This window comes from Callorhinchus milii, unplaced genomic scaffold (genome assembly GCF_018977255.1).
Source record: "Callorhinchus milii isolate IMCB2004 unplaced genomic scaffold, IMCB_Cmil_1.0 Scaffold3, whole genome shotgun sequence".
In the NCBI taxonomy this organism is placed as follows: domain Eukaryota; kingdom Metazoa; phylum Chordata; class Chondrichthyes; order Chimaeriformes; family Callorhinchidae; genus Callorhinchus; species Callorhinchus milii.
Genome location: NW_024704744.1, coordinates 39,800,462 through 39,815,885, shown reverse-complemented (window position 1 = coordinate 39,815,885; position 15,424 = coordinate 39,800,462). Strand labels below are relative to the sequence as shown.

Genomic DNA, 15,424 nt, shown 5'->3' with positions numbered 1-15,424 from the left:
GATCCGCAATGTTAGAAAAATGAGCTACAAGCAATGATTAGACAAGCTCGGGCTCTTCAGTGTTAAGACAAGATGTCTCAGAGAGGACTTTATAGAAGTATAAAATATTTTAAATGGGATTGAGCAAATAAACCCAGAAGAATACTTTGGGAAGCACTGAAGCAACTGGTGCAGGTTTAGATTGCAAAGGGCATTTCCAGGACAGACATCAGGAAGTATTTCTTTAACCAGGGGGTAATTAACAGCTGGAACAGGTTCCCAGAAAGGGTGATTGAGGGCACATCACTGAAGTCATCTATCAACCTATCTATATACTAATAAAGATGTATTGTCTGTTTATCTGTGTGTCTGCTAAGAACTCAATAATGATTGATATAGAGACATGATGTATACCTCATTGGAAAGGTCTTGCAACGGGGAGTGTCATGGGCATATTTTGATTTGGGGCTCTCCTATCATTGATGAGCTATATTAAAACAAAAAGCTCATCACACATGTATTGCAGTTCCATGTACGCTGCGGCACTGTAGCAGGATGCCTCACAGAGCACACACGAACTCAGACAAAGCTAAGTGGCGGGAACAAGATGGCGGTGGTGAGGTAGAAGATACCTTGAGCGGCGTTGATGGCAGCGATTTGGTTGCTTTTCCTGCTGCTCCTGGGCAGCCCCCGGGCTGGACTGCGCCATGTCAGAGTTGGGCCAGTGACGGTTGGCTTGGTAAGGCCGTGGGATTTCTGGGTTCCTCCGCGCCATGGCCCAGCAGCGACTAGCTGGGAAGGGTGAAGCCTGGGGCTCAAGATTGGGGCATAACCCTGGGCTGAGTTTTAGCCCCACCCTTTCTGGAGTTTAGCCCCTCCTGCTCTCTCTCCCCTTACATATATAATTTTATATAATAATCTATCTATACAAATAAAGACAAAATGTCTGTCTGTGTGTCTGTCTGTGAGTCAATCTACATTCAATATTGGATCCTTTAGTTGCAAGCAAAGCTGCAACGGGTACAACTTGTCTGAAAAAAGCTCAGTGTTGTGATAGGAAGAAATTCTGGAAAGATGAGATCAGATTGGCTGAAGGGTCTTCTCTGTCAAAACTGATTTTGTGATCTTATGACACTTGCTCTTGAAACTCAGTATCCTTGTTTTTAAGTAAACATAAAACATATGTTTACATTTAAAAGTGGATCAGACATGGATGCATTTTAATGTAATTTACACCTCTTCAGGGATGTATTATTTGAGTTATCTTCTTAGTTTGCTAAGATCAACTCAAGAGGTACCCCAACGCACACTCTGGGTCCCCAAGCCTCATCTCTTGCTGCCTATGCCTAATACTCTCCAGAATTCGGTAAGCAGGATGCTTACATCACTGTAATATGTGGGAGCTCCATCTTGTGAGTAGACAGGGGAGAAGTTCAGTTCTCACAGATCTGAAGTAGTTTGAGTCAAAAGGAATCCTCATTTGCAACATGGTGCCCTTATTAAGAAATCCCCATTTAAAATCACTGGGTTATAGTCAATTTATTGACTCTGATGTATTTACTTAAAAAAACATTCTGCCAAAAACAAACGTTACGTTTTGTTTGCGACCAATTTACCGCCAGCAAAAGCAAAACATTCAGCCACTCAAAAATTCTCCCTTAATTTTATTTCTTTGTTTTCTCCTGTAAATAAAAGGGGAATATATTGAATTGGAACAATTGTTAATCCTTTTACTGAAATGACATTCTGTGATGGACCACATTGTCGTTCTACCATTATAGATGTAAGTGTATGTGCCACAGCTCTTGTGCCCACCAAGTAGTGGCCCAACTAGAAAGAAGTATTGGTAGGACCTTGGGAAGAGCTTTGCACGAGAAAACATAATGCTCTTTATAAAATGTTTGCATCATAGTGTGGAAAATGGGACTGTAATTGTCATTTAATTTGGCGTAGTTAGTTTTCTGAAGACTTTTTAAGGTAAATACATTTATTTGGACTTAATTACCTCAGTCAGGATCTGTATTTGATCAAACTTCTTTGCTCCAGAGTAGTTTTTAAGATACTGCATTTCAGATCAACAATCAGAACTTGTGACTCTAACAAATCTCTTCCAGGATATATTTGCCCTTGACTTGGAACCTTACCGCTACAGTGGAGTGAACATGACAGGATTTCAGATCTTAAACACCGAGAACAGCCAGGTTGCCTCCATAATTGAGAAATGGTCCATGGAAAGATTACAAGCACCCCCCAAACCAGGCTCCGGTTTGCTGGACGGATTTATGACGGTATGATAAAATTTCATCAGTTCACTTTAATCTGGAATAATGATGTGACATGCACAGGATGTAACTGGTGGCAGCTCTAGCAAAGCAGAATTTTTTTTTTTTAGATATAAAATGAAGTGCATTGATATATTAGAAAATGACCCAGACTTCACCTTTTCACTTTCTTGATTGAAAGGCTTTCATGGAAGAGTTACTTTCTAGTCCCTGTGAAGTTGATGAGTATTTTCCTTTCTTAGTTGTTTACTAACAGATTTTTTTTGCTTTTCCTTGTCTTTTAATTTCTCCTTTCATTTTTGTTCCACGTGAGATGATAGTTTTCAAGGCTTTGCAAACCCCACTAATGTTGTAAATGTGTGAAAAGTAGACTCTCATGCCCACTTTCCATTATGATCCATGGGACACTTTGTGGGCATAAGTCTGCACCTCCCAGATGGCTGTTGGAAAACAAGGATCTTTCTCCTGTTGCCAGCCTTCAACCACAATGTCCTGGACCCCATTACATTCTGCCAGCCACCATAGGCATTCTGTGCTAAATCTCCAAAACAGTTAAAAAATTGACTTATTGGTGTCCTTAACTTGTTTTCCTCCACAGAGGCTTGTTGAATGTGAAATGCTTTGTCTCAAATGTCTGCTGAAGCTGTGTGCACAAGTGCATTTAAAAGAGAACCAGCTAACTATTTTGAGAAAAAAAATGTTCAATGGTAAAGAAAAAGCATACCATTGAACATTATTTTTTTCTCAAAATGAGGCAGCTGGAAAAGAAAGCAAAAGTTCAGGGTTGTGTGGAGTATTTTTAGGACAGGCATCAATAAGCACCTATTTACATAGAGTACGATCAACAATAACAACAACTTGTATTTTATAGCGCCCTTGCTGAAACAGATCAGCAGCTGGAATGGATTACCAGGAGGTGGTAGAGTCTAGCAGAACACTATCCCCATTTAAGAAACAGGTTGATGCTGAAATGGGTAGAAGTTAGGATGAGCAGACAGGAAGAATGAAATGAAAGGGTCTTCACCTCCGTACCTTTATTTGATTGTGCAAAAGAGCAGGCAAATGAGATTAGAGTTGATAGCTCCATTGGGACAAGTTACTGGCATGATGACCCAAATTGCCTCATTCTCTTCTGTAAACCTTCCAGGATTCAATCACAAATTTGCATATAGATAGTACATATTATGTGCTGTTCACAAATGAGAACAGCAGCACAAAGCCACTGCATTAATGTTGAGCGTTGAGAGCATATCTCAACAGTGAGGGGTGGGGAAAGGCATAAGAAACTCCTGCAACTTTCTGGAGTCTTACCAGTTATGTAAAAAAAAACTACTCTCAGCATTGTGTTTTTTAAACCAAAAGAAATCTGAAAACTGCAAACAATACGCATATAGTACTTGTGTTTATTGGAAAATTAAAAGCGAATTTTTTTTTCAGAAACAATTCTTTTATCGAACTGTTCAATGGTAAACTGGTGCACAGACATCCAGAAGGCCATTCCCTTCACATCTACCCTGACTCACAACTTTGGCACAGACAATAGCTCAGAGAAATGAACTCTAAATCCCTTAACAATTTTTTTTAGAAAGAAAACAAAATCCCTAAGTTGCAGAAAATATCCAGTTGGATTTAGGTAAAATTTGCAGCAGGAACAGCTAATCCAGAAGATAGCCTGAGTAATATTAACAAAATAGTCTAAATTTGAAGCCTTTCCCAATGTACCACTTAATCATCTTGAGAATGCCCTGCCTGGAGTCAAATATTTTGCATGCATAATTAAGATGACCTAACAAAGCTTTACAGCTTTATTAACATAATGTTTCCTTGCTAATTGCTTCACCTATCATCAGTTGTAACTTGTGTACTTTAATCTTTGCTGTTTCATGATGTGACAGCACAGGTTTTCATTCCTCAACTGTGCTCATTAGTTTTGGGGGAGATGCGTATTTGTTGTTGCTGATAACACATGTAGAATGCTTCTCAGTGAGCAGAAACACAGACACTTCTTGATAAAGAACAGACTGAATGCTCGTGCTACACAAGCATTTTGCATTAAATAGGTTGCATTTGTATTCCATGCACACAAACAAGGGCTCCTACAATAACATTATTTTGCATTGCTTTGAAATGTTGTACAAAACACAGTTGGCTAAACTACCAGCTAGAATATGAGAGGCTTTCTATGATGGTGACAGGAGTGGTTTTAAAGAGGTTCTTTTTTTATTGTTTTGTCTTTGTTGTATTTTATGAAAGTGCCTTGAGACGTTCCCCCGACGTGAAAGGCGCTATACAAATGTAATTTGTTGTTGTTGAAAAAGAGAGTCAATACACTGTCTCAGAAAGAGCTTAAAGGAACAGCACCAAATAGGGTTGCTCTTTCCATTCCCAGTCTTTGAGATGCTGACAAGGAGTGGCAGATTGGATAATGTATAGCATCACATGAATGTCATAGTTAGAGAACTCAGACAAAATTGGGTATAAACCAGTTTGTATTGTGCAACAAAGAGATTCATATTAAACTACTATGATGAAGCTCCAAATTATTGAAATGAAACTCTTGTATGCTTTTGCTGGAGTCAGTTAGATTTTGCCTTAGCTGTATTAAGGTTGCAAGATCAGATTGGTGGGTTGGTGTGGGGCTAGGTAGATTTTACAATTTTCATTATGGGTTAACAGAAAATGAAATGCTCAATTCATTTAGGCATCTTGGGATTTGTCTGCAACTTTGGTTTAAAGCACTTTGCCTTCTTCAGAGATTGATTAATAGCTTTGTAGGATTGGAAATAACTCTGAAGTACTGACGTCACCCGGTGGTGCTTTTCTTACAAATGTAAAAAGGATTGAGTTCACCTCCGTCATGTAAATCTGATGAAGAAAAGATCTCAGCTTTCCTTCAATCTTAGCAAACGACAACTATCCCCCACCCCCATCCCCCCAAATGAGTCATATTGGTTTTCCACATTGAGGTTAAAGACAGACAATTTTGAAATGAATTGTTATGCATGAATGAATTCTTAAACCTTTTAAAAAAACATAAAATTATGTTGAAATGTACAATTTTAACATGATTTTAATTTTATGACTGAAGATGGCTGCCTTGACCTTTTGGTTGACCTCTCTCTTTTGATACAAAATAGCCTCCTTGGACTTTTTGGGTTGACATTTCACCTTTGACTTCTCTCTTCCTCTCTCTCTTTTGAGACAGAGAATCGGAATCAAACCTCGAATCTCGACATCCGAAAAAAACATTTTTGTTTATTGTGTTTTCGAAGTATAAGCCGAAACCTCGCACTCCTTCTCCCTGTGGGCTGCATTCAGGGAGTTCCGTAGCATAGTTGTTAGTGCGCTCACCTCACAAGCGAGAGAACCTGATTTTGATTCCTAGATTATAAATAAACCCTTCAACTTTTTAAATTTTTAAAAATAATTTTAATAATTTGGTCACTCAATCCACGACTGTTTGTGGGACTGTGTGCAATTGGCTGCTGGGTTTTGCCCACAAAATATACAGTCAGTTCACTTTCAGTATATTCTGTGAAGCGCTTTGAGATGTCTTGAAGATGTGATAAGGAGCTATACCAAATGCAAGGATGATTATTACTGTTATAAATTGGGCCTAAATTAATCCTGGCAACTGATGTGGTCGCAATACCAAGACTCCCTGGAATTACTTCCTGGAAAATGAATGTTACAATTGGATATGAAAGAACATCTAGCAGGACCTCCTCAGAACATGTTCAATAACAGCATGGAACTTTGGTAATCAAGAGTGGCTTATTTTACACTACTGTATTCCTCCCATAAAATAGCTAATAACGAGCAACCGTTGAGCAATTTTGTCTTAGTCAGTGTTAGTTACAATGCAGTTCAGCTTTATAATGGCTGTTTTTATGGGCTCTCTTTCCTCATAAAGCAGCAATATCCTTTTTCTTTCAAAGTCAGCCTCAAACCAAGGATGAGGCATTGTAGTTGCATGCGATCCTTCCACTTCTAAATTATGTATTTGAACTCAGTAGAATGGTGGGATAAAAGTCTCCTCTCCCTTCCGGCTATCAGAGGGCCCCACTTAAAATGAACTTGGTCAATCTGGCTTCCGTTCCTATGATAGGATTGACAGTCTTACTCCGATCCACCACTAAGATTGCTGGCATGGGAAAAATCAAAGGCCTTCTTATCCTTCTCATTAGATTGCATAACTAGAGGTTTTTGTTGAGGGTACCCGTAGCAAGAATACTTTTATGAACAATGTGACCCTTTGCTAGAGACACAACCCGAAACCTTAGGAAAACTGCAATGTACCTTTGGGCCTCAGGTGTTTTGCACCTTTTTCCTTGTGTTGTTACCTCTGCAACTGAAGGTCAGTTCTGCATATCTGAGTAACTCATTTAACTGAAAGGAGAATTCTTCAACTTTTGATACTCCTGAGGCCTGACATTTCATATGATCGTAACCTTGCAGCCATTGTCTGAAAATCTAAGATTGTGCAAAACCGTGGAAAACAGTCTGAAAAAGTCACTCTTCCAAAATTTTGCAGGATCTTTAAATGTTAATACTTTAAATGTTAATACTTTAAATGTTAAGTCTTAAGGCTAAGAATATGCAATTATTCAGGCTTCTGATTTTAAGTTGCTTCCAGGAGCAAAGCGATTAGGAACCGTTTATATTACCCCATTCCAAAAATCTCAAGGAATTAAGAAGAGCTCAGCACACAAATGCTCACAAACTGTCACGTACCACTGCCATGTCAAAGTAGTTTGTGAAACAAATAGTTGTGGCTCAGGTTCTGCTTACAACTAGCCATGAATTTCACTGGAAATGAACCAGCATACATGGTGAATCTATTTCCTCTTGTAAGACAGAGGGTGGACTGAGATATGCAAAGCTTTTTTTTAGTTCAGCCAGCTTGATACACGTAGAAGTCCATCACTGCTTGAGAGTTCAGCTTATGTATGCTACCTACACATGGAAATTTCCCTGCCTCTGGAATTCTGAAATTAATGCAGCCTCTGGATTGAGGTCTATGAGCGAAATGCTAACAATCTGCCTGACAGTGACGGAGCCATGTGTTGACGGTTCTGCACTGACTAGCATTTGTGTGACCCTTATTACCTTTCACAACCAATGTGATTGATCTGCATGATACTGTGGGAGACAAACCAACTTGTTTCTGCTAACACGTAGGAGAGATGTTGAAAAGTTTACTGCTGTACTATAGGAAGAACATCTTCCTATAGTAATATTACTCTTTAATACTTTTGGGGTTGATCATCTGTTGTTTGCTTTGTATAATTGATATAGTTAATCGTTGCATTTGATATAACAATTATAATCTCAAATGCCTCAGAATGCTTCACAAAGCTTCCATGAAGTGAAATGACTGTGTATTCGTTGTGAATGCAGCAGCCAATTTGTGCAAACGGTGGGACACCAGGAGAAACTTCCTACTCTTTTCAAGTATTGCAATGAGATCTTTAATGTCTGACTGAGCAGGCTTGACCCCACAATCTTGGGGGAGTTTTATTTTTGTTCTTACATAGTTATTTATATAGAGTGATACGGATGGAAACCGACTGATCCACCCAACTAGTCCGTGACAGAGTTTATACTCCACAAAAGCCTCTACTCCCTCTTTCTATCCCCTAAACTCCTATATTCCCTTCTCTCTCATGTATGCATCAAGTTTTCCCTTACATACATGGATGTTATTTGCTTCAACCACAGCTTCTGCCAAACCATCCTCTGCATGAGGAACTTCCTCCTAAAGTTCCTATTAGATCTGCTCCTAGCTACTTCACGTATAAAATATTTATGTCCTCAAATGCACTCCCTTGAATTGGTTTTATGAGTTATATTAATTTTTAAGCAATTAAATGCAATCTTATTTTATTTGTGTATTTTAACTGTGTACCTTTATTGCCTGTTTTGAACACTATTGTCCAGTTTGAATATCTTCCCCATTAAACTCTGCTGCCTACTTCTGTCTTCTAATTTCCTTTGGATGAACTCTGGAAAGCATTCCACTGCCCTCGTAGGCAATTGGGTGTACTTTTTGTCTGTATTAGGTAGATTCCATCCCCAGCATTGTTAGACTGTGGATGATATGACTGAGTTCATTATATAAATCAAATTCTTTTTCATTTCTTGTTCATTCTTGTTGCTTTTCACAATTAGTTAAAGGGGAGAAAACATTATTAGAATTCTGCAGTCAAATAGCTTTAGCTGACACTGTTGTCTTACCAAATGGTGAGGATGTTTTATGAATCTCAAGCTGTGCCTCCTTGCTGATACCCCTTTGCATGTCGGCATGATGTCCAGGGAGTTTAGTGGATGCAAACTGTGCTTTGCATGTAGAATAAGCATACCACCCACAACAATGACTTCAGATCATGTCATTTTATTCTTTCATCAGGGCTCCGAGTCACTGGAGCTATCTGTGAGATTTCAGTGCACATTGATTGCTTGTACCGAGCTGAATGCATTTGCTTTTGAGAACTTGCTAATTGTTGTTGTTGTACATTGTTCAAAGTTTATAATGAAGTACAATCAGTGAAGTATTGTAAAGAGCCCGAAGCAGAATGGTTCTCGGTCCCTCAATAAAATGGAAAACGTGACTTGCTCATTACACTTCTATCATTAACAAGGATATGGCTCATTTAAACCATTTATTTGTGCCATATGTTAGCAATTGCAACTTTTGCAACTGCCGTCTCAGATATGCTAACAGATACCTGAACATAAAATGGGGTTTACTGGATTGCACTCCCTCAGTTGATAGCACTCTTGCCTCTGAGTTAGAAGATTGTGGGTTCAAGCCCCACGTCAAGATTTTGAAGTCATGTGATATAGGCTGAAACTCTAATGCAGCACTGCATTGCTGAAGCCCATTCAAAACTCTGCCGTCCACATACTTACCCGGACCAAACTCACCAGTTCTGGCCAGACTCCATTGACTCCCCATCACCGAATGGATCAACTTCAAGATCCTCACACTTGTGTTCAAATCCATTCACCCCATGGCACCTCCCTACCTCTTCGACCTCTCCGACCTCCTCATTCCCCAATCCACTCCCCGGTCCTCCTCTTGTCCCTCGCACCCTCCGGCCCACCATCGGAGGTTGGGCTTTAAGCCACTACACCCCAAAACTCTGGAACATTCTCCCTCAATCCCTCCGCCTTGCCCCCTCTCTCTGCTCTTTTAAGTCTCGTCTGAAAACATTTCTCTTTGACAGTGTTTACGGCCACCTGCCCCTACCCCCCTGGCTCGGAGTCAGGCTCCACCACTGTTAAGTGCTCTGAGATGCTACCCTGCATAGAAGGCCCCTCTATAAGTGCAAGTTGTTGTTATTGTTACATTGTTGGATATGCCGTCCTTTGGATGAAACATTGAACCCAGGTCCTGTATGCCTGTTCAAGTGGGTATTAAAGATCCCATGGCACTTTAGTGAAAGTTCAAAAGTTCAGCATTTTAATTTAAAATATGGAAAAGCTCCATTGGTGGCTTAGAGAGAGTAAATGTTCTGTGGAATTGATGTATGCATGCCAACCAGCAAGGTTTGAACCATGTGTGTGCTGCATTAGTGGAGCTAATCTTAGCTGTGATAGTGCAGGAGTTATACAACTAACTTCCACATCACGTTGATCATGGAAGGAAAAAATAGACAGGATTTATCTTCCTGCCTGCAGCCTATTTCCTCATTTAAATGCTCCCAATCAGCGATGTCATCCGCAGACATGGGGCTGACATCCAAAACGTTTCCACTTCTCCTCCACCAACTGCGACTCTAGATCTGCTGATGTTCTGCCAGCTTGTCTGGCTGACATCAAGGCCTGTATGAGTGCAAACTTTCTGCAGTTGACTGTTGACAAGACGAAAGCCATACTCCTTGGCACCCTTCAGTGTCTTCTATCCTACAGCTTCAACCTCCGTGGCCTATCCCTTAGGCTTATTGAACCTGTGCATAACCTCGGGATCAGGTTTGATCCTCAGCTATCCTTCATATATCTAGTCCTTGACCAGTACTGCTTCTCTCCACCTCTGCCACATTGCCTGTCTCCGACCATACCTCATACGAAATGCAGCCAAAACCCACATCCACATTGCTGGTCTCCCATATGCTTACCTACGTTAAACTCCATTACTCCATAACCCTATTATCCCAAACTCCCTTCACCCCATACTCCCATCACCCCATAGTCCCATCACCCCAGTTCTTGTCAGTTTCCACCTGCCTCCTATTACAGAGGAATTAACTTCCCACATTCATTTGCAAATTGCTTCATGCCCTGGCACATCCCTGCCTCTCTGACCTGTTTACTCCCCACTCCACTACTCGTTGCCTCATGCCATTTCCATGTGAGGGGTGAAGAATGGAACTCTCTGTTTGGTTTGGATACTCTTAAGAATAGTGATGGGTTTCTGCATGTGTCATACACCCGGCTGACCAAAGAAAACAAGATAAAACAGCTTATCATAGTCTACATTATCTAAGCCCTTTAGAATCTTAAAGACCACAATCATATTGCCCCTCAACCTTCTCTTCTCCATCGTGAACATGACAAGTTTACCTAATCAGTCGTCATAGTCCAGTCGCTCCAACCCCTCAATCATTTTGGTTACCCTCCTCTGTGTCTTCTCAATTGCTGCAATATCCTTTTTGTATTACAGTGACCAGAACTGCACACAGTATTCCAAGTGCAGTCACACCAATTATTTATAAAGTGGGAGGATTACCCCTCTATTTTGACTCAATATTGCCCTTTTAATACAGTCCAGCATCTGGTTTGCCTTCCTCACTGCTACCGAGCACTGTTGTGTTAGCTTCAATTTATTGTCAATCAGGACCCCCAGCAGCCCAAGGGGGAAATGAGCTCTCAGATCCAATGCTTCTTACGATGTATACTGGCGCAATCCCAATTTATGCTTCATGTTTCATGGTGAAATCTCGCCAGCAAATTTGCAGGACAAATGCAATATTAAAAAAAAACACAGCTTAAACTGATAACATAAAATCTGCATACAAACATTAAATTTCATTAAAAACATGCTCGGTGCTTTCTAAACCTAATATAATATTAGCAATAGGAGCTTATTTTAATGAAGTCCATAATTTGAATGATAGGCTCAATACCATCACTATTTCCAGGCATACTGGCTTGCTGCTCATTCATGGTTTAAATCTTCTTCAGTCAATCAGTCAAGTGTGAAATTTTACCTGCAGCCCCTCTTTTGCATTGATTGTGCTGCCTGCATTATTATGCTCTACACACGCTCACACATACACTAATGCCCCATTTATACTGCTAGAGTGATTTGACATTGCTTCCAGCAGTAGAACGATTAGGATCGGGAAGCCTGATTTATACTTACCTTTCCCTACTGCTCTCACTGGGGTTGAGAAATGTTCCATGTGTATGCAATTGTGCATTAGTCTTTTTTAATGCTATTAAAGAGCTGGGAATGTGGGCCAGAAACTTTTACAATATCCCTGTTTATTAATCTGTAAATTAAATGGGCTCTCCCTCAGACTCACCAATCCAGTGCGCAATCTAAGCGTCCAGTTCGACCACCAGCTGTCCTTCCTCCCCCACATCCTGTCTCTGACCAGGACCACCTTCTTCCACCTCCACCGTACCTTATTGCAAATGCAGCCAAAACGCTTGTGCATGTATTTGTCACCTCCTACTTGGATTACTCAAATGCACTTCTTGCTGGTCTCCCCAGCCATACTATTCAAAAGATCCAGCTCATCAAGAACTCTGATTTACCTGGACCAAACTCCATACCCTCATCTCACCAGTTCTGGCCAGGCTCCACTGGCACTGAACAGATGGACTTCAAGATCCTCACACTCGTGTTCAAATCCATTCACTCTCTGGCACCTCCCAACCTCTCCAACCGCCTCACTCCCCAATCCACCACCCGGCGCCTCCGCTCGACTGGCATCGGCCTCCTGCTCATCCCTCACACCCTCCACCCCACCATTGCAGGTCGCACTTTCAGCCACTCTGCCCTGAAACTCTGGAACACTCCCCCTCAATCCCTCTGCCTTGCTCCCTCTCTCCCCTTTTTCAAGTCCTGTCTGAAAACATTCCTTTTCGACCGTGCTTGTGGTCACCCCCCCACTCCCCCAGCTCGGAGTTGGGCTCCGCCACTTTTAAGCGCTCTGAGACGCTACCCTGTGTGGAGGGCACTATATTTAATAATAATAATATAAGTGCAAGATGTTGTTGTTGGTGGTGTTGTTAAAATGAACTTGAAATTGGCTGCAGTAAAGTCCGAATTAAATAAATGGTCCTAAAATCTGACTTGTACTGACTGCACTTTTTGTGTTCGAATCAACATGAAAATAGTGTGGAAATCTGTGCCATTTCTGCAGTGTAAATGGGAGCATTAGACCTCTGCTGCTTCCCTTTAACTCTACATTTGTGGAATTCAAAGATCGTTCCACTAATAGACAGCAACCCTTCAGGATCTTTCTGGCCATTAGAATTGGATTATTTTCCGAGGTTGGAAAGCAATCTATGGTGATCTACAGTGGAAATGAATTGTCATATTGGTAGTCACTGCCTTAAGACCAAATAATAGGCAGAAGGCAGGCGGTAATAGAAGAACATTAAATCTTTTGAGTTCAGTGGGCAGTTAGCAGCCTCTAATGATGCATCACACTGGGCAAGTCCACATTCATCTGAAATATTTTCTGAGGGACTGAAAGCACATTCAATGCTGGGATTTCGTGTACATTAATAAACGATGCTGATTTGCAGCAAACTGCAATGAAGGAACCATTTCTCTCCACCTCAGAACCTACTTACATTTTTTCAAACAGCACACAATTTAAAAAGCAGCAATGTCTATAATCGACTCACAGTTATCCAGACGAACATGTCTGTTAATCATGTTTCATCTCCTGCCAAACAGGCGCCACCGTAGTAAAACCAGTGTAAAATACGCACCTTCTCATTTATCATGGCCTGGCTATTATACAGATAGCTGTGTGAAATGCATGGAAATGCTACACCAGAAAATGAGAAGATTTAGCCCTGCACCAGATAATGGCTCAATGGAGAAATATAATAGTAAATCTGGAACAAGATGATTTCTCATTTAATAGTTCATTGACTTTCCTCTTAGAGGCATTACTTCCACAGCGATTGCTGTGCCTTTATATGCATTTTACAGTCCACTTCAAGCAGCGACAATACACGTGCAGACACATACTTCACAGGCAGAGCATTTGTTAGAATTTCAAACCGCTTCCAGTCACGTTCAGCTCCACAGCTATTCATATTCACAGTGGTATATTTGAGGAATTTGTTTACATTATACAGTATAATTCATCCAGCCGACTTATTATGTATGCAGCGGGAAATGGTACCAAGGCTTTTTGCCTGACTGCTTTCAGCATTTTACCCTACTTCAGTGTTCAAAATGTACGTGTGATACCCTGTCCTTTCTTATTAGATTTCCCATCCATTTCCAGGGTCCCCCACTGTTTGTAATTCTACATTCTTTGTTTATTCATTCTATTTACCTCAGTGGGCCATGATATAAAAATTAGATAGATTTCCTCACCATAATTTTATGATTGCTGATCTCAATGTACTCATCTTCCAGTATCTACAGGAGGAATCAGAGTTTGTTGGCTGTGAGAGTGAGTGAGCGTGGGATTCACTATCATTTTAATTACTGTACCATGCTATTTTCAGTCGGAGTACATCTCTCCACTGTGGCACTTGCATCACTTCTGTTTGCAGCTTCTCTATAAGTGTGTAAGGGTTATTGTGAGGTTATCACAAAAGTGAGATGCACATTCCATTTTTTGTAATCATTTTTGTATTTTTTCAAAATGGTACTTCTCTTCTCCCTTCCATTTATATCCATTATTCAAGGTCTTCCCCCAATCCAAATCTCTCAGTTCTCTCCCTCTTTCTCCAAGGTCTCACCCCAATACCAGACATCCTCTCTCTCACTCTCCCAGGTTCCTCCCTCCTCCCCAACCTCTCTCTCTCTCTCTCCCAGATCTCTCCTCAGTGCCGGCCCTTCTCTTCTTCCTTCCCCACTCACAATGTCAGTCACCTCTCCAAAATTCATTCCCTTTTAGGGCAGGGAGTTTTCCCAGTGTCCTGGCTTATTAAATTAATTGTCGTTCACCTCAAGGCTGTTTGTGAGACATTTTTGCTACAAATGGCCATTTGCAGCATCGCGATTGGTACATATATTGGGCATCTTCAAAATAAGGAAAGCAAAAGAGAATAGGTAATGCGGGAGGCGTTTGTTTATTTGGTAAACAACTCCTAGGCATTTATAACACAAGTAGTGGAATAAGGGTTTCGAAAATATACTAGACATGTTCCTATCAAGTGAAAGGATTCAGAGTTACTTGATTTAAAGATAAATACATCAAAGGCATCTTACAGGAAATTGGATGGTCTGTTTCTGTCTGAAATTGTTACTATGTTACTGAGTTATTTGACACAAATTTATACAACACAATGTTAGACTTGCATGATTATGGAAGCATTCATGCAATTTGGAAAATGCATAATTTGGTTGTAAGATCTTCCTAACTGGAAACAATTTGAGAACAGGTTAGACATTGTTCGTTGGCACAAGCTGTCAACTGAAGAGCATCATTGGGAGAGACTCTGAATCAGAGTGTGTGCTTATTACAATAATAATCCTTGCATTTGATACAGCACCTTTCACATAAGGAGGACGTCTCAAAGCACTTAACAACAACACAATTACATTATACAGCAGTTTCGCTAGGATTTATTGTAAAATGTAGTGACTGTATTTTACAGGTAACCAATGTATTTACTCGGGAGCGGGGTGGGGGAGAGAGAGAGTTAAGATGATGCAAATAATGGCAAGGAACATAAAGGAGTGAGAAGAACTAATGTAAAAATAAAGCAAAACAAGAGATACCAGGAGCAGTGAGAAAGGGAAGAGTGAACATTTGTAAAATGTACAGATAGACGAGGTTGACTGCAGGTGAAAAAAACCCACAAAACCTCATCAACACCACCACTACCACCGAGGGCAGCTCAGGGTAACTTGTGACCGTGTATAATTGCCCTCATGTAAATATTTACTCTTCCTCCATTTGATACCCCCAATCACCACCGATCAGGATCTTCAGACATGTTGCACACCTCACAAA

The 15,424-nt window shown here is 40.7% G+C and overlaps 1 protein-coding gene across 1 annotated transcript in view; it reads left to right on the top strand.

Annotated features, from left to right (window-relative positions):
• Positions 1-15,424, top strand: part of LOC103182218 (glutamate receptor, ionotropic, kainate 2) — a 220,217-nt gene that overhangs the window by 112,660 nt on the left and 92,133 nt on the right. The window contains exon 6 of the mRNA XM_007899133.2: positions 2,094-2,267. Coding sequence (XP_007897324.1) covers positions 2,094-2,267 — 174 coding nt within the window. The remainder of the gene's footprint in view (positions 1-2,093; positions 2,268-15,424) is intronic.